Consider the following 25,437-nt stretch of genomic DNA (forward strand, 5'->3'; position numbering starts at 1 on the left):
TAAGTTGACAATGCCTGCACCTATGGCTCTGAAACTCAACATGGAGGCTTAGCCTGACTATTAGATGATCCTATTGATTTAAGGGGTCATTGGGTCAAAAGACAAGGTCACAGTGACCTTGAATGCTTAAAGGTTGTACTAATAATGACTGGACAAAGCCTGCACCCATGGCCCTTCAACATCTTGACTTTGGGGTTTGGCCTGACCAGTAGGTAGTGATGGGCAATCGGTTGAGTTTTACAATCGATAATCGGTTACAATCGGAGACCATCAACCGATTAGACATCGGCTATAATCGGATATTATAGAGCAGTGGTTGCTAGTGATATACTTGAAGGTAATGGGTATCACTTCGTCTATGTAAGCTGAATTGAATATATAAACCAAACAATAGAACTTACGTATTCATTTTTCAGGAAACTAACAAACATAAAACATATTTTTTTTATATTTTTAAGTTAAAAAGAAAAAAACATTAAACTGAAATGTATACATCAGAAATTTCAAAGTCACCAGTACGAATCTACCAGTAAATGTTTGTTTAGAAATATTGTCTGGTCAATGAGATATGGGTTCATTCTACATCTCTTCTTGCTCATCACCTCCGATCTAGTTACTGTATACCTATTTTGCGTAAGCCTTTTTGCAAAGGCAACAATACACCTTGCTTGTGTCAAGGTTTTCTTTGGTTGGAGGTCCTGGTTTGATTTTTCTAAATGCAAAAAAGAGCCAGACTTTAGATTTTGCTTTCCCACCCGGATAATTGTACAGCATATCGTCATTGTCGTCTGCCATTCTTACGAATTGTACCCAAAGAAAAATGAGCGGAAATGTCGGCAAGATAAAAAAAATCGTAAATGAATACTGAGTAACCTCCCTTGATAAATTTGTATGATGTTCCGCGATAATCGATTATGATAATTTACAATCGATTATCGCCGATTTTGAAGGTTTCCGATCAATTTTCGATTATAATCGATCATCGGCCCATCACTACCAGTAGGTGAGCCCTATTTATTTGTCACAGAGACATTGAACGCAAAAAGCTTGCCTGTGTGACAACTCGACAAAGTCTGCACCCATGGCCTTTAAACTTGAAATTTAGGTTTGGGGTGACCAGCAGATGACCCCTTTGAATTTGGAGGTCAAGGTCACAACTCCAATATTGGTCATTAAAACTATGTCATTTACTTATTCCCTGCTGCTAAGAGGATACATGTTTATCAGCAAATATCAGCCATCATCTGAATATGATTGAAAACTTTACCAACTACCCTCATACTTTGAATAGCATAATCTTAAAACTGCCTCTAAGGCATCTTTTGTTAACGAAAAACCAGCTGCCATTTCGGTCCATACATATTTCATTCAATTGTCCAGACATTCTTGACAGCATGGCGCTAATTAATGCTGCAGGTTTAAAATTTAAGACATTAGTTTTTTTTTCTTCAGCACCATGCAGATTTATTAACACTTTTAGGCCTTTCTTTTTTTATTCTTTGTTTTACGAACCGCCAGGATGCCACATGGTCGTAGGAGGAGGAAAAAAAAATAAAATTAAAAAAACAAATTCCAATTTTTTTTTCCTGTCGGAAAACATAAATGTTCTTAATAATGTATGAACTTATGAAGTTTTGCATGCATTAGTTAATTCTTTAGCAACTTAAGTCAATCAAACACATTTGTATTGTTTCATGCTTCTTAGAATAAACATGGTTTATACATAAATAACAGCTTTTTTCTTGTGTGGTAGAGAGTTGAAGTAGTATGTGCCTTTAACCCATTAACTACCTATGTACGTGATATGGTGCTTGTAATACAGTACTAAGGTAGGCGGTTAATCATGTAACACAGTATCCGCATTGGGTTGGGGAAATCTTAGTTTTACTTAAAGGTCAAATCTTACATTCTATTTTTACATTTTTTTTATTTAAAAATGTACTAAGATTTCCCCCCATTACTCATCCAAAGTCATCAGCCAAGCAGAGTATTTTTTCTGTCCTTAGTGCAGGGGTGTAGAAATTAATTCAAGTAGCAGGGAATATCCTAAAAGTAGGCGGGGGGTCTGGGTGTCCTCCCCCTGTTAGGGTCAAGGGGGCAACGCCCCTTGTGGGATGAATTTAAGCCTTTTTAACCAAACATTCTAGTCTTCTGGTGCATGTTTATTTTGTAACAGGGAACCTTAACATAAATGTACTATAATATGATACTGAAACTGAGTACTATCCCCCCACCCACCCACCAGTGAGGGCTAACTAATGAACCAAACTACTGTCAAATTCAGATTCAGGATAATATTATAACATTCCAGACCTCATGCCTTGACATTTGCTAGCTATTCCCTCCTAATAATATATGTAATTTCTTCTCTACCAATTATATACTTTCAGCCACTGAATCACTATTAACCTCTGAAAATTAAACATCTAACTTCATTTTCTGTGGTTCTAGATATTTCACCTGCAGCTAACTTATTCCATTCTAATAACCAAAAGAAATATCTGGACACTTTGTGACATTTAAAGCATACTAAATTTCACCCAACGTACATGTAAAATTCATCAAAATAATGGATTATTTTTAGCAGTGACATCACCGCAAGCTTGTTCATGTTGCGTAAATGGTAATAGGACTAACAGAAGGCCAGACACGCTCATGTTGCATACTTACAACGCTTTTTTGTGTCTGGTAAAATATATTTATTTCACCCTCCATTGCTTCGCAAATCATTAATTTCAAAACATCCGCAGAGGGGGATGCGACTAATAAGGTCATGTATCGAGCTAATGTTATTGTATTCGGAACACTGGGAAACCCAAACCTAATACTTGAAAAACATCCCAGAGGGGGATGCGACTAATGACGTCACGTATCGAGCTAATGCTGTATTGTAGTTGGAACGCGCGGGAAGCAAAATAAACAATACCAAAAATCAGGGTTTTAAACGGATGTAAACAGAACAGACATGACAAATAATAACAGATTTTATTTTTGTTGATGCGGGGAAATTAGCCGGGTGGAGCTGCTAAAGTAACCGGGTTATTTTACCGGCTCCCGGCCCATTTCTACAACTCTGCTAGTGGATAAACTATAAATTTTAAAATTATAAATTCTTATTGTACATTGTATATAAATACATTTCATTGATAAAGGTAGAATACTCTGCTTGGCATCATCATCTAACATTTATACTTTTCACTACTAATTGGCTTTGGGAGTGGTTGGTTAACAAGGACACCCCAGTGTTAGGGGACCTTGGGGCTCACCGTATCAAACTTCAACAAGACTGGACAATTAAGCACGTGACTGGTGTTCTGGAAGTTTTCCCCTTCACTTCGATCTCAAGTTGCACCCACACGGGCGCAGACATTTTGACAAATGTACCGGGCTGAATAATGTGCTTAATTTTGATTGGTTTAAAATACGGCACGCTTGGTTTCCCGCGTCATTTAAATAACCATTGAAAATTTAACTTCGGGAACGGGAACCAATTCATTTTCAATTCGTGATTTTTTTTGACGCATTGGATACGACAGTTTATTTATTTTTTTTCGAAAAAAATCGGGAGCGGAGGAAATAAAAAAATCGGAAATTTGCAATTTTTTTTTTTTTTCAAAATGGCATTTTTTCTGTCGGCGGGTCCGTAAAACGAAAGATCAAAAAAAAAAGGCCTTATAATAAAAACAAACTAGAAACATATTTTAAAGATATTGTTTTTTTTCATGGTATGATGCAACAGCACCATGCAGATTTGTTTTCACTTTTATATTAAAGAAAGTAACTCAAGCACAAAATTATTTTTGTAGATATGTGGACTCTGTTGATAGAAATTCTGGGAGGCATTTTTAGGCTTGAAAGAGCATCATTGTCAAAGTTATATTTTTATTTTGTCACTTGAATCTTGGGTATAGTTTGTATTGTATTTGCATTTTAAAGACATTGGCTTCAACAGACCCTAATGAAATGAAGGAATGTAATTGCTTACTGAAACTGTTAAAAGCGACGTCATAAATTGAAGCAGTTTTAACATAAGGAATATGCATTTAACTAATTTAAAGCAGTTAAAACTTAGGAAACTTGAATTAAGAAACTTGTAGGCCATTGGATACATGATTAAGTAGGGCCAATATATTTGTGCGTATTATAATCACATTTATCCTTCTTCATCTTCCTTAAAGAGTGTTCATCATTTGTATAAAATCATTTGATCACATTTCATTTGAAAGAACTTTGCGGTAGTGTTTGCTTGCGTCAGTTACATCACCGACAGTCTTGCAGCGCTTTGATTAAGTTATGCTCCGGACAAGGTAAATTCGTTTGTCGGGGGTATAATAACAAGAGGGCCAAGATGGCCCTATATCGCTCACCTCAGTAAAAACTTTGTGCTATACAGGGTTGTCAATAAGGGGGGGGGGGGGGGGGGGGGGGTACGGAAAGACTCATCTGATGCTGGCAGTTGTTTGATAACAAAGCTGTCCAATAATTTGACATTGTTCACTTTGTATATTTAACCTCGCCATCGGGTAATTTAATACCCATTCGACTGGCACGCTACAGATTTCATTAAGTCTGTAAGTATTAAAATCAATAACATTATAAATTTGAAATAAAAAAAGCAACAGTAAATGTAGCGTGGATACTTTTGACCATGAAATATATCGATCAACGAAGTCTATTCATTTTGACAGTTGGGCGAAAATATATTCAAAGGATGATGTGGTTTACATCTAGTGCGCGAAAGCGCTAAATTTAGCCAATGATTGAGCTAGGTGATTACGTCATTCGTATTCACTTTGTATAATGCACGCCTCGGAGTATCCCGGAAAGATTCGAGATAAAACTCGGCCTTTTCCGTATTTGTTTTATTTTTGAAAACTTACTAGAGCGTGACTCCGTAATGTCTTCTTTATACTGGAAGTGTAAACATGCCACTTATAGGCTGTTTATACTCGACTACGTAGCGGAGTTAAGTTCATGTTTATTCTACTTTCCTTTTAACATTTTGTGGTCTAGAAAAAGCCACTCGCAGAATTTTGCGAGCTTGAATAAAAGTCACTCGCAATTTGTAAATGTCGCTTGCATTTTGCGAGTATGCGAGTCTAAATTCGAACCCTGTAATGTTCTGATTATTGGAGAATTTTAAACCAGTCAAGGCGATGCTCTAAATATCGAAAAGAGATGTTATAGGCGAAAAAGGCCGTTTTAGCGGTAAAGAACATTTATTACCAAAAAAACTTGCGATCAACTTTTTTTTCTTCTGAATTTGAACCGGCCTAAACTCCATTTAAACCGTCCATTTCGGCCGGAGGCCGGTTCTTATTGACAACCCTGGCTATAGAATTGTTGATAATTAAAGGGCAATAACAGGGATTTGGCTTCTCTGATGATTGTATGAATTTGTTACCTCAAGAGTGTTAACAAGGTATTTCCATATTTGGGCTCTGTGACCTAGCTTTTGACCCCAGATGACCATATTCGAACTTGAGCTAGAAATCATCAAAACAACCTTTCTGACAAATTTCCAGGATATTTAATGGGCTGAAAATGTTGTCACGTGAGTGTTAACAAGGTTTTTACATATTTGTACTCTGTGACCTAGTTTTTGACCCCAGATGACCATTATTCGAAATTGAGCTAGAAATCATCAAAACAACCTTCCTGACAAATTTCCAGGATATTTGGGCTGAAAATGTTACCTTGAGAGTGTTAACAAGGTATTTCAATATTTGGGCTCTGTGACCTAGTTTTTGACCCCAGATGACCATTATTCGAAATTAGCTAGAAATCTTCAAAACAACCTTTCTGACAAATTTCTAGGGTATTTGGGCTGAAAATATTACCTCGAGAGTGTTAACAAGGTATTTCAATATTTGGGCTCTGTGACCTAGCTTTTGACCCCAGATAACCATTTTCGAACTTCAGCTAGAAATCATTAAAACAACCTTTCTGACAAATTTCCAGGATATTTGGGCTGAAAATGTTACCTCTAGAGTGTTAACAAGGTTTTCCATATTTGGGCCCTGTGAACTAGTTTTTGACCCCAGATGACCCATATTCGTACTCGTACAAGTAATTACTGGGACAAACATCCTGACCAAGTTTCGTGACAATTGAGGCAAAAATGTGACCCCTAGAGTGTTAACAAACTAAGCGTGGACAGACGACAGACAATGGATGACGGACAATCATCGATCCTAAAAGCTCACCCTCAGCCTACGGCTAAGGTGAGGTAATAAAAAGAAATCACTTGCCAAAAAAGTGAGGTATTTTTTTCTGAAATATGGCATTAACTAAATTTACAGCTACATTTTTTTCAGTCCTTGTTTTAGCATTTGTTCTTTTTTCCATATGAAATGAAAATGCACCTCGACAGCAATTTTACATGCTTTCTAAAACAAAAACTACCTACCGACCCATATCTGTACGGGCAAGTAACCAGTAACAAACCTTTTTTTTAGTACTTTTCAATATATTATCATACACCTGACGTTAGATCAAGATTCTTCTTGTATGTTCATGTCTGACACAGGGATAATTCTAGCAAGCAATTTCGCAATATCATGCATAAAATTGTTTAAATCTCATTCAAAATAATTAAATGTGAGATATTCTAGCAGTCACTTGCAGATTGTGTATTAGGTTCCTATAAGCTTTTATTGTTTACAGCATCTTCACCGCCTATGGCCTCTAATTGTTTATTGAATTATGGTGTTGCTCTTGACTATGATCTTATTGTTTACAGCATCTTCACCGCCTATGGCCTCTAATTGTTTATTGAATTATGGTGTTGCTCTTGACTATGATCTGGCTGTGCCTTATCAATTATTTTCATCGATATCGTCTCTGTACGTATTTAAAAGCCTTTTTTAAACAATGATTAGTTTTGTTCAATCTGCACTTCTATAATATCAGATGCATTCTGAAAACGTCACAAAATTTCAGGTCAGAAAACATCCATTTCTTAAAAACAAGAGGGCCCCGAAGGCCCTGTATCGCTCACCTGATCCAATTCAATTATCTTGCTTTAATAAATACATTCTGACCAGGTTTCATATAGATAAAGTAGAAAATATGGCCTTAACAGTGTTTTAACAATGTTTTCGTGACTCCGTGACCTTGTTTTTGAACTCAGGTTACCCAGTTTCAAACTTGACATAAACTTCATAAACACAAACATTCTGACATAGTTTCATGGTGATCAAAGATAGAATGTATCCTCTACTATGTTTACAAAGTTTTTCTATGATTTGACTTAGTGGCCTGGTTTTTGACCTCTGGTTACACAGTTTCAAACTCTACCTAAAGATCATCAAGAATAATATTCTGATCAAGTTCAATGAACATATGGTCATAAATGTGGCCCAGATTAAAACGTGACTTAGAGATTATCAATATAAACATTCGGAAAAACTTTCATGAAGAAACATTAATAAATGTGATCTCTAGATTGTGAACACGCTTATCCTTAAATTTGACCTGGTGACCTAGTTTTTGACAGCACATGACCAAGATTGGAACTTGGCCTAGAGCTAAACAATATATACATTCTGACTAAGTTTCATGAACATAGTACAGTCACAAATGTGACCTCTAGAGTGCTAACAAGCTTTTCCTATAATTTGACTTGGTGACCTAGTTTTTGACCGCACATGACCCATATTTGAACTTGACTTAAAGATTATCAATATAAACATCCTGACCAACTTTCATGAGGATACAGTCATAAATGTGACCTCTAGAGTGTTTACAAGCTTTTCCTTCAATTTAACCTGGTGACCTAGTTTTTGACCGCACATGACCGGATTTGAACTTGGCCTAGAGATTATCAATATTAACATTCTGACTAAATTTCATGAACATACAGTCATAAATGTGACCTCTAGATTGTTTACAAGCTTTTCCTTCAATTTAACCTGGTGACCTAGACCTAGTTTTTGACCGCACATGACCGGATTTGAACTTGACCTAGACATTATCAATATAAACATTCTGACTAAGTTTCATGAACATACAGTCATAAATGTGACCGCTAGAGTGCTAACAAGCTTTTCCTTCAATTTAACCTGGTGACCTAGTTTTTGACCGCATATGACCCAGATTTGAACTTGACCAAGAGATTATCAATATTAACATTCAGACTAAGTTTCATGAACATACAGTCATAAATGTGACCTCTAGAGTGTTAACAAGCTTTTCCTTCAATTTGACATGGTGACCTAGTTTTTGACCGCACATGACCCAGATTCAAACCTGACCTAGTTATTATTAATATTAACATTCTGACCAAGTTTACTGCAGATACAGTCATAAATGTGACCTCTATCGTGTTAACAAGCTTTTCCTTTAATTTGACCTAGTGATCTAGTTTTAAACCCCAGATGACCCAATATTGAACTCGTCCAAGATTTTATTGAGGGTAACATTCTGACCAAGTTTCATTAAGATTGTGCCCAAATTGTGACCTCTAGAGTGTTAACAGTCAAATTGTTGACGACAGACGACGGACACAGGGCGATCACAATAGCTCACCTTCAGCACGAACCTTGAGCACTTCGTGCTCAGGTGAGCTAAAACTCTCACTGATATTAAATTTTTTTCACCAATTATGTAAAAATTGGAGCATTCTTACATTGAAAATCTGAAATAGAATATACCCTGCTGACTATAGTGACACACTTATAAAATCAATCTCTAACCTGATCTGCAGTCCATCCATTCAGACTGCCTAGAGAAGCAACCATGGTGGTGTCACTTAGTGGAAGGCAAGCTATTTCCTCCTTGGTGAAAGCCTGGACAAGGGTTCCAAAGTTGGTTTTGTCTGGTACATCACAGACAGTCGACACAGAATATGCCTGAAAATGCATTTGTTTGGAAAAATATCAGGTTAGTTACGTGCTGGTGAATCACTTAACATTTCATTTATTTCTTAACATTATCATGTTGTCTCACCCTTAAAATAGATAAGGAGAATAGACAAAATGTTGAATTCTTAAATCTCTGTGCTGTGTCTTTTGTAAATGGAAAATAACTTAAACATTTCATTTATTTGTTAACATTATCATGTTGTCTCACCCTTAAAATAGATAAGCAGAATAGACAAAATGTTGAATTCTTAAATCTCTGTGCTGTGTCTTTTGTAAATAGAAAATAACTTAAACATTTAATTTATTTGTTAACATTATCATGTTGTCTCACCCTTAAAATAGATAAGGAGAATATACAAAATGTTGAATTCTTAAATCTCTGTGCTGTGTCTTTTGTAAATAGAAAATAACTTAAACATAATGCAAAGCTAGAATGTCAGTTCAGCATGCAAATACAGCACAAAAATGCTAGTTTGGATTAAACCGTTATACAGTATTCTTGTCAGTTTCTTCAATCTTCCCCTAAACAAAATATTTTAGTTCAATTTCATTTAAAACATTTCATAAATAAATAAATAAATATATAAATAAATAATTTGTGTTGAAGTTGGACTTCTTTAATTATCACCATTTAAAACATTTCAAATTTAGGTTGATCTCTTACACTGAGCAGTTTGGACCTCCAGGTTGTTTTTTGCTTGGCTGTCCAGTCCATCAAGCCAATGTCAGACAGACAAATCTTGAACTCGTCATTGTCCATTCCCATGATCTCCGAATCAGTTGCAGTCAGGAAGAGTTCTCCGTAGGCCTGAACATTATCACATGTCCAGCTAAATCCACCTACATGGGTAAATTGATGAATTATAGCATAGCAGAAATTAATATTTTTAGCACAAACACATATTATTTTTTCCGTAGAAAGTGAATACGGTTCAGTACCATGCATCTTGGAATATGGAAATAAGAATGTAATGATTGTAATACATTTTATTTGAAATTAAAATTCTTCAATTTAGAAGAGTTTCAATTGGACTATTTACAAAGGCAAATGACACCAACATCAGAAAATTGATTCTTATTACGACAATTGCATAAACATGTGTACCATTATATAACTCATTAAAGTAAACCTCCCACTGAACATACCTGAGGTTGACCTCTTTCTTCTTTTGGAGATGCTGTATGAGGATATCATGGCATTCTTCAGTGTTACCATGAACTGGAACTTCATTTTTTGGATATTTGTGAGGTCTGAGCCTGAGAGCCATTTCTCACAGCTGTCTCTGAAATACTGCTGGTTGGCATCCTGGGGCACCAAGTTGGTTAGAATCTGCTCTGCCATGCTGTATAGTTCCATCTGAAGAACAGTATCTCTTAGTATCAGGCAAAATTTAATTAAATCCAATTCCAAATCTTTTTCCTTTTTTTTTTTTACACACATACATCTAAATATTGGAATAGGAAAGTTATTTAGAACAAGAGGGCCAAGATGGCCCTATATTTCTCACCTGATTGGACAAAGGGCTCTTAAGTTATTGATGGGACAACATACTGGACGCCCATATGCCACATTTAAAAAAAAAATAACAAGAAACACCGCAATTCGACGAAACCAGGTTTTCAATGATTGACAGAAGATTTTCAGCCTGTGTCTGTTTTTCTATTTCAAGTAACAGTGACCTTGACTCTACGGCCCCCAAACGCAATCCCATGAAAGGTATCCATAAACTCTTCCTTTATACCAAGTTTGGTCAAGATATGTGAACCCTGACTGAAGTTATTCAGTTTTAACCATTTTTCTATTTTAAATAACAGTGACCATGACCTTGACCCTAGGGACCCCAAACGCAATCCTATGAAAGGTATTCATAATCTCTTCCTTTATACCAAGTTGGGTCAAAATATGTCAACCCCAACTAAAGTTATTTAGTTTCAACTGTTTTTCTATTTTTAGTAACAGTGACCTTGACCTTGACCCTAGGGACCCCAAATGCTATCCCATGAAAGTTCTCCATTAACTCTCTTTTTATACCAAATTGGGTCAAGATATGTCAACCCGAACTAAAGTTATTCAGTTTCAACGGTTTTTCTATTTTTAGTAACAGTGACCTTGACCTTGTCTCTAGGGACCCCAAATGCAATCCCATGAAAGGTATCCATAAACTCTTCCTATAGACAAAGTTTGGTCAAGATATGTGAACCCCAACTACAGTTATTTAGTTTCAACCGTTTTTCTATTTTTAGTGACATTGACCTTGACCTTGACCCTAGGGACCCCAAACACAATCTAATGAAAGGTATCCATGAACTCTTCCTAAAGACCAAGTTTGGTCAAGATTTGTCAACCCTTACTGAAATTATTCAGTTTCATAGGTGAGTTTGACACCGCCCGGCCACCCGCCCGTCCGAACAACGACGTTTGTCATTCTTATAAGCAGATTTCAATATGTGAAAACCTGGTAAATAATAAAAAAAAAGATACAAGGATCAACTAACAAACTACTGTGAAAATATTTTAAAATTGGAGTTTCAGGAGAGATTTTCAAAGTCTTTTATACAGACATATAGTAAAAAGTAGCCCCATTACAAATTTACATTGGGTGAAGAAGTTCAATATATTGCCACCTTAGAAACATTTCTGTGATATTATTTCAAAATAACAATCACCCTTTCACAATTACTCACACTGAGGAATTTGTCCTCAGGTGAGCTAAAAAAAAACTTTAAGGTTATCATGGTTAATAAAAAAAACACCACTTTCTTGCATACCGGACGTGTTTCCGGTCATGTGACCTGAGTGCTGGAAAAACCCATCTTACATACCCCATGTAAGATGAGTCACGCGCAACAACGCGCCACTTCTTATTTCTTTTATTGTATGGTTTATGAAAAATATATTATGCCATTTCAAAAAAGTGTAATCAAATATATGTTAGCAAGACTTAATTAAAATTGAAAATAAATAATTGTTAAAAACTCTTTTTAGTTATGTATAATTTCTGCGCTCTATGACGTCAGTAAAAACCGTCGCACGCGCTTTTTAGTGTAATTGTACAAAAGTTCGTTTTCTACGTCATTTTTTCCACAAATTGATTAATTTAGATAAACAAGAAAAAATATCGATCAAGTTTTTCCGGTCCGTATGGAAAAATCCGACCCTAGGGCACGCTGCGTGGCCGTTAACTCAGCAAGCCTTGTTACTGGCTTACGCACGTGCCCTCGGGTTGGATTTTTCTTACCGGAAACACATGATAGATACTTATAATGTAGAATGATAGCATAAAGTGATTCTAAAAAGGCATGAATTGAAAATCAAAACTCACAGTACCAATTCAATATTGAATAGTTCAGCCTGACCTTATCAAGACTCCTTTGCAGTGCAGATGAGAGGAGATACATGGCTCCAGATAGCTTGTACATGTCCTCCACTGGCAGTTTTCCACCTTGTCTGAAAATAAAGATTAAGTAAAATTTGAAAACTGCTAGATGTTATGTTGGAGAAAGTTAGCGCAAGCCAGGAAGTGTTCAGCATTTTTGCTACTCTGTGAGATGTCCAATCAATGCTCAACATTTTGATCACATGATACAGTATTTTCTCATTTGACTATTTACTCGGCATTTTGCAGTTAGATACGACTCACTTTCATGATTTTAGTGATGTAAAACACCGAAACCTAAGTGTATACAATACAAATAATTCACATAGTAATTAAATGGGTTTTTAGGCTATAGTTAAACAGTTAAACACTAGATGGTGATACATTTAAAATAAACTAAACCTTATGACAAAAGACGTTAATTGCAAATTAGACAAGATATAATTCTGATACAAATAATAGAAAAATAAAAACAAAAAATAACTAGCCTGAAAACATAAACATCTTAGATTTTTATTCATTCTATGCAAAACATGTGTTTGGTTATAACTGGTTTTGGCAAGTTGTAAATTTTTAGTGCATTACACATGAAAACCAGTCATGTCTAAAATGTAAGTATTAAAATTATGGATAAGGATCATTGAATAGATCATACTTTTAGGACAGCAGGGGTGGAGCGCGAATTAGGTTAAATAGTAAGCATAATATACTACTCAAAATTTGAAAAGGATCACTTGATTAGTTATTTGTAAAAAACTTAACCAAATAAGCATGCTTATTTAATTTCAAAGCATTAGTTTTATCCCTTTATAGGCCTCTAGAATGTTCGATAATTTTGATTGTATTGCTACCAGAGCGTGCATGGGCGGCACGGAAAACTGCATACCCACGAAATGAGGCGTTTTGGCATACATGTAACAACTTCCAACATGGTCATTTCTTGTTTTACGCTTTATGTATTCGATTTTTACTCGGACCATCTACCACATTGTGTTCAAAATGCCAAACAGAAGATGTTTAAATCCTGATGAAATGCATGTTGGCATTGGAATGCTGGAGGCAGGGTTGTCTCAAGATGACTGTGGCAGAACACCTGAATGTGTCACAAAGTGTAGTTTGCAGGATGTGGAATCGTTATCAAACGAATGGAAATGCTCAACATCGACATAGTGGTGGTTGTGCAAAGGCTACATCTGACGTTCAGGATCGTTACATTGCGGTTTTAGCCAGACGTAACCGCTTTTGTAATGCCACTTCGTTACGCAATGACTTTCAGGCACAACAAACGTAAGAGTTTCAACGCAAACGTCAACATGTTGGATGGACGTTAAACGAATGGACCACAGTGCTTTTTACAGACGAGTCAAAGTTTTGTTTTGACTTTACAGATCGACGTTCCGGAGTGTGGAGGGGACGTAATTAACTTTTTGCTCCAGTTTGTGTCGCCGAACATGACCGTTATGGCAAGGGCTCAGTCATGGTATGGGCCGGAATCAACATGCACAGGAAAACAGTCTAACACGTAATTGAAAACGGTACGTTGACGGCTGTTTGTTATTGTAACAAGATCCTGGACGTTTATGTTCGACCATATGCAGGTGCAATCGGTCCTGATTTCATTCTCATGGATGATAATGCGCACCCACACAGAGCAAACATCACAAACCAATTTCCAGAAAATGCTACCATCGAGAGAATGGACTGGCCAGCTCGTTCCCTCCACATGAACCCGATCGAGCATGCCTGGGACATGCTTCAGAAAGCTGTTTCTGCTCGTCTGGTCCAGCCAACAACGGTTTCTCAGCTCAGAACAGCGCTTCAAGAGGAATGGGCCAGTCTCTCTCAGCAACAGCTCCGGAGGCTTATCAGCAACATGAGGAGGCGATGTCAAGCTGTTATTGACGCTCGTGGACATCACACACGCTACTAACATTGGTTTTAGAAAAGTTCAAAGATATTCTGTTGACTTTCCAAATTTGTTGACAACCTGATATACGACTGCTTTTGACCCCTATCATGTTTAGGAGTCCGTTACGCTTGAACGGAATGGGTTTGGTACTGATATCTTATGACATTTGAAACCTGAAACAATGCCATTTGATAACATTTAGTGTTGATATATCTTTTTCTTGAAATACGTAACTATGTACTTTATAAATAAAAAACATGATCCCTATCAAATTTTGAGTAGTATATTACAACACTGTTCATTTGGAAATATAATTAATGTACAATGAAAGATTCCTCACAAAATAAGCACATTTTAAAGATAATAGTAGTTTAATCCAAAATATTTAATACACGTCATTGACTTAGAACATAAAATCATTTACAGATGAAGACAACAATGACAAGGCTTTGACAATATCTCCCTATTGAAAAGCAGATAAGTGAACAAGAAAATTATGGTCAAAATTATTGTACATTTCTGTGAAGTTTGATAGAAAAGTAAGTTACAGTTGTAATAAGATGAAATATAAGCTGACAACGGAATACTATTTAACATGTATATAAAAAATATATTTTATGCCTCAATTTAAGGACATACAAAATCTTTTATAAATAGATTTTATGAACTTACCCAGAAACAACTGAGGAGATCTTGGATGATGCAGCTCTATGAAGGGCCCAGTTCATACACATTGTAGACAAGTACGGGTATATGGCTGGGAAAGCGCTGTTGGGGATGGAGCTCAACTGGGTAGAAGTCAGCTTGGACAAAAGAGCAGGCCCAAGATCTGTTATAGTACCTTCTGTAAAACTCTTTGGGTTCAGGTCCTGATAAAACATAAATTTTTCATTATGATTGCTTATATTTATTTGACTGGATCACTGACTGGAAAATTTTCCTTGTGAGAAAATATTTCGTTTAAAAAAATCTGTGGATTTTGTCAAAATTTGGCGAGACAAAAGCAGATTTGAAAATAAATAAATTTGAAAATGAGCAAAAACTTTCAAAAGGTATTACCAGTGATTAAATAAAGAAGATGATGATTGCACAAACATGCTGAAAAAAATAACTTGATAGCTATTTGTTATGAATTACCTATTGGTAGCATTAAGCACTTAAAACCTCTTAAACCATAGTTTTTTTTACTGTTATTGCTCTAATGACCTTTTTTGAAACACCTTTTCAATGGTAATATATATTCAAATTACATATTTAATGGCATAGATATGCTCAAATCTGTGGGGAAATAAGTGCATTTTAAAAAGTATCCACTATTTTTCTAAAACCGAAAATGCATTACTAAGAGACATGGCAGATAAACAAACTTGATGGAACCTTACAACTAAGTGTTGAATAACAAGGATATTAACTGATAGTTAAACATTTAATACACTACCAACCATGCTTTTTTTGCATATTTGCTTATTGCTGCACTTTTTTCTAACCAAGGCCGTTGTCATTTCAACCTAATTTTCAATATACCCTGGGATATATGCATAATGCCAACTGCGTTCAAGTCAACGCTATAAGTTCCATTGCTAAGTGATAATTCCAGCAATGATAACTCATGAAAACTAAATTCAAAGTTGTTTTATTGGTTTTGACACTTACAAAAGGAAAAATTTAGAATCAATTAACTTATTACCAATAAAGCTTTAACAAACACTCAATATTCCAGTGACCTAATTATCAAAATTAGGGGATGAGATTGTTTACCCCGCAATTGAGTGAAAGCCTTTCTGTGAGCATTTTACAATCTTTCAGTCGCATCACGGTGATATGCCGCATGCATGTTTTTGGAAGTATGCGGTAGTAGCAGATGAACGCGTGATATCGACACTACAGTGTTGCCTACCACAGAATATATATCCCCGTGTTGAACTCTGATGACACAATCTTGCGCGTGAGGGCAACGCATTTTTTGCAAAAAAAAGTGTGGTTGGCAGTGGAGTTTAGTAAATTTTTGCGGTAATAGGGAGTTGACCAACTTTTACGAAAGAAGATTTGATCAGATTTGGATCAAAAGCATTAGCATTTTTTCAGAAAAGCCTTTTGACAATATATGTAAATTGGTTTTGTTGTCAAAATACTCCAGACTACCTAATTGTTGTTATCTTTTCAAATAAGAAAGGTATTCAATAAAATATTGAACAATAGTGGATTCAATTCATTTCCTGGGTACAAAAATGCAAATATCTTTATTAAAATTACGTGCAATCACAACAGGTATAATAACCCTGTACAAGGTTGCCACACTTACCTTGCACTTCATGCAGGCATAGAGGAAGTTCTTCCTGTGTCTAGGGTTGAGGTGTACAAGGTTATCACACTGGCCCACCTTGATACAAACATCCCAGCATACATCTGGCTCCATAGCAAGCATGTCATCAGCTCTGCATGGAAAGAAAACCCCATCACAATAAATGATTGGTTTTTACCAATTTATTTTAGCCTAGCCTTGCAATCGCAAAGATTATAGTACGTCATCATTTTTAGAGGCCACGGGAATGTTTCCCCACAATGGGGATCAATCCTTTACCTCTGGATTGAAAGGCAGACAACTATACCATTAACCCACTCTTACTTTTATTATATATTAATGTTTTTGACCCTATCTAGAGTTACCTTCTATAGTAGAAGCTAGCTCAAGAACTGTCAGGTCTGAATGCATTAAAGATTAAGATAAATTTAACAGCAAAATTATTATTCTTTAAACCATTATCAGTACTAATTAGAAAGAGCTAACTTTTATATGAAATTCTGTATTTCTTACTCAAAATTCATCATGCATTCACATCCAAAGCTTTCAACATCTAGCTTGGATAGAGTCCCCATCGGTGCTGTGGCATTACGCATTTGTAGGCCTTTCAGAATCAGCTCATTGCGTATGGACATCAACTAGATAAAAAAAACGTGATAAATTGGTCATAGTAATAACAAATAGTATAATAAGTGAATATCAAAGCAAGTTCTTTTTCCTCAGTTTGACAAGATTTATAGAATGGCCAGAAGTATTTTAGCCAGAAAAATGGGCCTTCCTAGAACATGTTTAAAATTTATGCCTGAACAAGTTTTAGTACAAAGTTTTGTATGAACTCCTCACAGAACAGACAAGCTAAACATGAGTACCCTTTTTATCAGTTGCATGTTCATTGCTAACAGCATCAATCATTGAATGAATGTTCAAATATCATCTACAATATTGAAATTCCGATATAATTTTAATTTACAACAAGAAACACCGCAATGCGATGAAACCAGGTTTTCAATGATTGACAGAAGAACTTCAGCCTGTGACTGTTTTTCTATTTTTAGTAACAGTGACCTTGACCCTAGGGACTCAAAACGCAATCCCATGAAAGGTCTCCATAAACTCTTTCTTTATACCAAGTTGGGTCAAGATATGTCAACCCTAACTAAAATCAATCAGTTTCAAATGTTTTCTATTTTTAGTAACAGTGACCTTGACCTTGACCCTAGGGACCCCAAATGCAATCCCATGAAAGGTCTCCATAAACTCTTCCTTTATACCAAGTTGGGTCAAGATATGTCTACCCTAATTAAAGTTATTCAGTTTCAACCGTTTTTCTATTTTTAGTAACAGTGACCTTGACCCTAGGGACCCCAAACGCAATCCCATGAAAGGTCTCCATAAACTCTTCCTATATACCAAGTTGTGTCAAGATATGTCAACCCTAACTAAAATCAATCAGTTTCAAATGTTTTCTATTTTTAGTAACAGTGACCTTGAACTTGACCCTAGGGACCCCAAATGCAATCCCATGAAAGGTCTCCATAAACTCTTCCTTTATACCAAGTTGGGTCAAGATATGTCAACTCTAATTAAAGTTATTCAGTTTCAACTGTTTTTCTATTTTTAGTAACAGTGACCTTGACCCTAGGGACCCCAAACGCAATCCCATGAAAGGTCTCCATAAACTCTTCCTTTATACCAAGTTGGGTCAAGATATGTCAACCCTAATTAAAGTAATTCAGTTTCGACCGTTTTTCTATTTTTAGTAACAGTGACCTTAACCCTAGGGACTCAAAACGCAATCCCATGAAAGGTCTCCATAAACTCTTACTTTATACCAAGTTGGGTCAAGATATGTCAACCCTAACTAAAATCAATCAGTTTCAAATGTTTTCTATTTTTAGTAACAGTGACCTTGACCTTGACCCTAGGGACCCCAAATGCAATCCCATGAAAGGTCTCCATAAACTCTTCCTTTATACCAAGTTGGGTCAAGATATGTCAACTCTAATTAAAGTTATTCAGTTTCAACTGTTTTTCTATTTTTAGTAACAGTGACCTTGACCCTAGGGACCCCAAACGCAATCCCATGAAAGGTCTCCATAAACTCTTCCTTTATACCAAGTTGGGTCAAGATATGTCAACCCTAATTAAAGTAATTCAGTTTCGACCGTTTTTCTATTTTTAGTAACAGTGACCTTGACCCTAGGGACCCCAAACGCAATCCCATGAAAGGTCTCCATAAACTCTTACTTTATACCAAGTTGAGTCAAGATATGTCAACCCTAACTAAAGTCAATCGGTTCAACCATTTTTCTATTTTTAGTAACAGTGACCTTGAACTTGACCCTAGGGACCCCAAGCGTAATCCCATGAAAGGTCTCCATAAACTCTTCCTTTACACCAAGTTGGGTCATGATAAGTCTACCCTAACTTAAGTTATTTAGTTTCATAGGTGAGTTTGACGCCGCCCAGCCACCCGCCCGAACAACGAAGTTCGTCATTCTAATAACCAGGTTTCACTATGTGAAAACCTGGTTAAAAAGTCACAAAAACAACAATTTACTGTTTTGGTGGGCCATGAGGACTGCTCGCAAAAGACTTTGGCGATCTCCATGCCTTCAGGACTGTCAGCATTCTCTGTGGCAATCTTTTTTATGTCAGCTGACATAAGGCCCTTCACCAACGACTTCATTTGCCTACATAATATTAGACTATTTTGCTGAAAGGATGACTTAAGCTTCCAATCACCTCCTATTTATTCAATATTGTTTATGTAACAAGAAATTGTTGAAAACCCCCCCAAAAACATGTAAATTTCATGAGTTTTCACGTAACATCATGTAGAATGAGATAATATCTTGTGTAACGTGCGACGTCAAAGACGCATCAGATCCCTTCAGAGAACAATGTTCCACTCTGAAGGGGTCTAATGGTCTACATACAGTAAATTCTCAATCCACACAGAGCCTGAGATTTGCTAATTTGTATATTACCAACCAAGTAAAGCAACATACTATGAACGTACTTACGTCTAAAATGAAATGTTATACTATGAACGCACATTCGCCTAGAGCGGACCGTCACAGACTTGTAACATAGTCATCACAAGAGAGATATTTTTAGGGCCCCGAATGATAGCATATTTGAAAGGGGGAGCAATATTAAGGCATGTTTTAATTTACCCTTTACTTCATAGATACGCATTTTTACTTATCCATAGCTTCATAGATACGGAGATTCACGCTTTATCGATAGATACGTTATTCTACATACTCGTAATGTAGGGTCATTTATTTGCATACCTGTTGCTTGTTTATTTAAAATAAATTCATTTTTATGAAGTATAAACATTGATAAATACAAAAATGCACTAAAAAACACACGATGTTACTATTTTAAGAATTTCTGAAAATCGCGAAATAAGGTCATTGGTATCAAAGATGCGTGAAACGTTGACTGCGCAGGTTTGTGGGCATTCCTGTCTCGTTTTCCTCGTGGAAATTTACACACAGTTGCAAGTTATAATTAACTACCAATAATACAACTATATTTTATTGATCACGCGCCTGATGTCACAGGTCATGGTTCAGAATCGTGTCAAAATGTCAGCCATGTTGGATAAACAAAAAATCGTCTGGCTTGTATAAACAAAGGCCATAAATCATTATATGGGACATATGTGTCACTCCTGTTTCGCTAATCCAGTCATAAAATTGCGCATCTGCTTCTACAAATTGAAAGTAAGTACAAAATATGTTATAAAAGAATGACAATCAAAATTGTTTAACTTTGACATGACCCAATTTAACATCAACAGCTGTTGAAACACGCGTTTTCGAATAAACAAGAATACAATTAAGAACTAATTTCTGCCCTTGTTCACTTTGGTTTAAAACAACATTGCTGAATAATGTCATTTATATTTCAGTGATTGACTGACGAATCTGAACATTCTGGCTTCGATTAAAGTGATGTTGAGAACGATGTCAAGATGGCTAGTTTGGACATCAACGTCACGTGCACAATGATACGCCAAATGAGGATTTTTATAAACAAACCCAATAATGGCAATACCTGGACATGCAATAAACGATATTAATTTAGAAAACAAAAACATGTAGGCCTGATGTAGTAGCTGAATAATAACTATGTTTGTTCATTTTATTTTTTTAAATTATGGAATGTAATACATACTGTGACTGTGGTTCAACTTTTATATTTATTTCTCTAATTTAAATCTCTAAAAGCTTTACATTGATGACTTATTGATTAACTTAAAAGAAATACTAAGAAAATAGGTTTGTAATACATGAGGGTCAAAATTCCAATAATAACCATTAATCTCTTATGAAGTAGGGGTACTGATATGAACTGATAAGCCATTCACTGGCAGCCTGATATGGCTTGGTTTTACATGAAGTAAAGGGTTAAATAAGTATATTACCAAGGAGCTGTCGATCATCATATACATGTACTAAATGCCATAATTTCTAAGTATCCAAAGGGCCATAAATGAGACATTATTTAAGCATTAACTTGCAACAAAAGAGCAATTAAGAAAGTTTGAATTTAATATCATAAATGTTTTTTAAGTTATAAAATAAACCATAAATATTGTCATAATTTCAAAGTAAACTGAGGGCCATAAATAGTGACAATATTTTAGTATTCACAAGTAACAAAATAGTGTATTATTACTGTGAGGATTCGTAAAAGAAAGTTTGAATTTAATATCCTGGCAGACATGTTTTTTATGTAACAACATAGGGTGAATGAATTTGCTAGAGGTTAACCGAAGGAACAATTTTTCCGTGAAATTATTTTGAAATCATGCCAATGGTTTCTGATAAGAAGGTTTTCAAAGTTTTTCAAGGACATATTGTGAAAAGTAGCCATGTCCCTGGAGGCCATGTTTTTTGTCAATCATCATGTAAGTGAATGAATCTGATAGAGGGTCACGGTAAAAACAATTCTGTGAAATTATTTTGAAATTGGGCAAATGTTGTTGGAGAGATGATTTTTCCACATACACAATAGAGAAAAGTAGCCATGCACTGGTGGCAGTGTTCGACACTAACGGGGTCCCGGAATCCTGAGGACACTAATTTTTCGGGAGGAACACCTGAACTTCAAAGTCCGGTATTCTGTCGGGACACTTAAATTTTGACCGATAAAAGCTAAATATCAATAAATAAATAGCGTTTCATGAATTAATTACCTAAATTTGGGTCCCCCTAACTTTCTTGACAGTGCATGTAAAAAAGATATTAATATTAATACGTCGCACACACTAAAGCGAAAGTATGGCTGACCTTTTCACTATAATTACGTCATGAATCTATAAATAAACAGGTCATTTCACAGTGCGCATGCGGGTTAACGCTTCCGCTTTGTTGTTTACATTATCAACAAGGTCAGAGGTAACGGACTTTAATAATCGGTACAATAATTATGGTGTCAGAGGTGACAGACTTTTATAATCGGTACAATAATTATGGTGAACTAGTTTGCTCATGTGTCAAAACCGCCCAAAAAGATGCCAAAACTGCTGACTTTGATGCCTTAATGATGCGACCATCGAGTTGTTACAGTAACATTTACGGCACAAAAGACTGGCATCCTACGGAACTAGTTTACTGGGAAGCCATCCTACTATTCAGCATTCTTTGTTTTATGCCTTGATCAAAACATTATAGAAATAAAATTCCCAAAGTTTTATTATTTATCTTCAATCAATGGATAAAAAATTTATGACATTTTGGCGCGAAAATAAACATACACTATTTTCCAGTAGTCTGCTCTTCCAGTTTACACTACACTTGTTGGGCAGTCTGATTGATTCACAAGCCAGATGTAATATTCCTACTGTTTTTCAATCAAAAGCAATGACATCTGACAAGACCCTGAACCATGGCATTTTTAATGCGTATTTTCCGAAAATCTAAAAATAATAACAACAGCAAGTTTTTGTTTACATTGTACCCATTGTGTGACTTAGACATTCTACCACTTTTGAACCCAATCTACCGACTTAAGACCCAAATCTTCCTCTCTGCCATTGCCAGAGGTTTACATGGGTGACATTGTGCTATAACTAACTTGTCATTGCATGCTGTTGAAAACATGTATAATATGGTGTATACTTGAATAACAAATTGAAAAGTAAAAGGCACTGGATTTGTATGTTCAATTTAATATTAAAACAGGCTCCTTAATGAAAAAAACTGTAAAAAATGGAAGGGACTCTTAATTTCAGGAAGGGACACCTGATGTCAGATGTTGGTGTCCCTTCGGGATCCCTTGGGAAAATGGTTAGTGTCGACCCCTGCTGGTGGCAAGGCTTTTTTATGAATTAACATGGGGTAAAGGAATTTGTAAGACGGTTTTAAATAGGTCTAGTGGATTCTGAGGAGAAGATTTTCAAATGTTTCCATATATAGATATAGAGTGCAAAGTGGCCCTGCCCCCTGGCGGCCATGGTTTTTTGTAGTATTTTGAAACAAGGTCACCTAAGGAGCATTTCTATGAAATTATATTGAAATTGGGCCAGAAGATTTTAATTATTTCTTTGCAGCTGCCATGGCAACCAGAGTTGTGCATGGAACCATTTTTATTGAAGGAATCTGACAGAGGTACACCCAACATTCCTTTGAAGTTTCATTGAAATTATCCAAGTGGATTTGGAGGAAAAATTGTTTGAAGGAAAATGGTCACGACTGACGGACAACACATAATCACCACAAAAATGTGCATGGACAAACAGACAGACAGGGTGATTACTACAAAAAGTCAATTGATTGGAAAGGCTTACATCAGCGACAATCGATTGTGAAATTTAAACAATCGATTATACAAACAAGGCATGTAACTGCTACCGGACTAGCAGTAAAGATTTTGTCATGCAAATATGTTTTGTTTCTGGTTAATGCTACTTAATGTTGTAATGATAAGGTAATACTGTGTTGTCTAGTCATCTTCTTATCAAGTCACTACAGTAGCTTATTACACATTTCCTTTGTAAGTTAACTGCTAAATGATTGGTTCTCAACTTCTCAAATTTGTGGTTTAGATGTGATTTTTAGAATATTTAACAGTTTACATCTAACCATGTAAGAATTTAGTTTTTTGCAGTTTTCTGAAAGAAAATGTTCTTGCAAAACATATAGAATATTCACATGCGTGTTAAACTTGTCACTGACTATTAAAAACAAGAGCTGTCACAGTATGTGACGAATGACCCCGAATGTGACATTGACCTATGAAGAAGGTCAGTACATGAAAAGTTAAGATCAAACACTGACCTTTGATGTATGCATGCGGATCTTGCATATGACCTAAAATCTTTATATGCCAAACACATGTGCCATGTTATTTTAAAATCTATCCATACAAGAGAAAATTACAGCCCCGACACAACAACCTATACTCTATGTCCTTATATATGCAGCATACCATTGTGAATAACACTAAGTGTGACCTTGACTTTAGAGGTAAGGACACGTCGTCTTGGTATGTCAAACACATCTGGCAAGTAATTTTAAAATATGTTCATACACGGAAAAGTTACAGCCCGGACATGACCACCTATACTCTATGTCCTTATATGCAGCATTCCATTGTGAATAAACACTAAGTGTGACCTTGACCTTAGAGGTAGGGACATGGGTCTTGCACGCGACACTTCGTCTTGGTATGTTGATACATGTGGCAAGTTATTTTAAAGTCTGTCCATAAAAGAGAAAGTTACAGCCCGGACACGAGTTATTGAGCCAGACACACGGACAGATGGACGGACGGTGCAATTTTAATATGCCCACCTTCGGGGGCATAAAAATGATATCTTTCTTTGTATTTATTCTGCACATGTATACACTACTAAATGTAAGGCAAATATTAGAGCCTGTGGTGTCATGGTCTGTAATAGTAACTTGTAAACACTAAAGGATAGTTGCATTCTGAATAAATAATGTAATTTATACAAAGAAATGTACAAACACTGTTGTAAGGGAACATTGGTGCTTAAAATTGGTGCATGTACTGAATCTGTATGCCTTAAATATGATGACCTAAGATAATTTAATAAAGATTAAATCATTTAATAATCAATCATTGATTGGTTTTATAATCCGATTATCGATAGTAATATTTCTGTCCCATTCCCAACACTAATTTTAATATATATTTTTTAAAAATAATTGTTAAACAAAATTATTTTTAATCATAATTATTTTAGTAATTCAATATTTCACTTGAAAAAGTCCGTGTGTATACCACATAATAAAATGTGTCATAAATGCTACATCGGAAGGCAATAGTTTGATTCGAAAAAAACTTTGAACAAAGATAACTTCACTATTTCTTCACCGTCTACGTCGCTTACGTAGCCCTGCCTTTGGTCTTTTACCAGAGTTTGATTGCGAGTTTAGCTTTTTAAAACACTTCGACAAACCTTTTCACAATACGGCCGTCTAACCGAGCACTGTCAAACATTATTTTGGAAACAGGTTTGTCGAAGTGTTTGAGGAAACTAATCACCTTATCAAATTTCGGTAATGAAACAAATACGGGGCTCTTTAACCTTTTTAGACTGCCCTTTGTTTCATTTAAAATGGAGTTGTAAATGAAAAGTTATCTTTGATTTAAGTGTTCATTTTAAGCAGTGTTGCCTTCCGACATAGCATATATGACGTAATTTATCATGTGGTATACACACACTGATAGAACTTTATCTTTTCAAAAATATTGCAACAAAAAAATAATATATTGCATCTATAAAATTGAGTATATAGAGATGGTACAGCCCGGACAAGAAAATCAAAGAAAATACCCTCAAACATGGTACAATTCCATACAGACATTGGTTTCCATGCTGATAGAAAAATTAACATGATACTGTGTTCATTACTTGCTTATTTACTTCATAACAACCGCATGACGTTTTGATTTGTTACTGCGGTCTGACTGGTTGCCCGATTTAATTGAAATATC

The 25,437-nt window shown here is 35.7% G+C and overlaps 1 protein-coding gene across 2 annotated transcripts in view; it reads right to left on the minus strand.

Annotated features, from left to right (window-relative positions):
- LOC128208761 (uncharacterized) overlaps positions 1-25,437 on the minus strand; it is a 140,169-nt gene that overhangs the window by 26,695 nt on the left and 88,037 nt on the right. For both annotated transcript variants that reach the window (XM_052912344.1, XM_052912334.1), the window contains exons 21-28: positions 19,013-19,145; positions 16,966-17,090; positions 16,453-16,585; positions 14,823-15,019; positions 12,222-12,312; positions 10,011-10,221; positions 9,529-9,704; positions 8,697-8,852 (exon numbers count right to left, since the gene is read on the minus strand). In XM_052912344.1, the coding sequence (XP_052768304.1) occupies positions 8,697-8,852; positions 9,529-9,704; positions 10,011-10,221; positions 12,222-12,312; positions 14,823-15,019; positions 16,453-16,585; positions 16,966-17,090; positions 19,013-19,145 (1,222 nt within the window). The remainder of the gene's footprint in view (positions 1-8,696; positions 8,853-9,528; positions 9,705-10,010; positions 10,222-12,221; positions 12,313-14,822; positions 15,020-16,452; positions 16,586-16,965; positions 17,091-19,012; positions 19,146-25,437) is intronic.

This window comes from Mya arenaria, chromosome 2 (assembly GCF_026914265.1).
Source record: "Mya arenaria isolate MELC-2E11 chromosome 2, ASM2691426v1".
Taxonomy (NCBI): Eukaryota; Metazoa; Mollusca; class Bivalvia; order Myida; family Myidae; genus Mya; species Mya arenaria.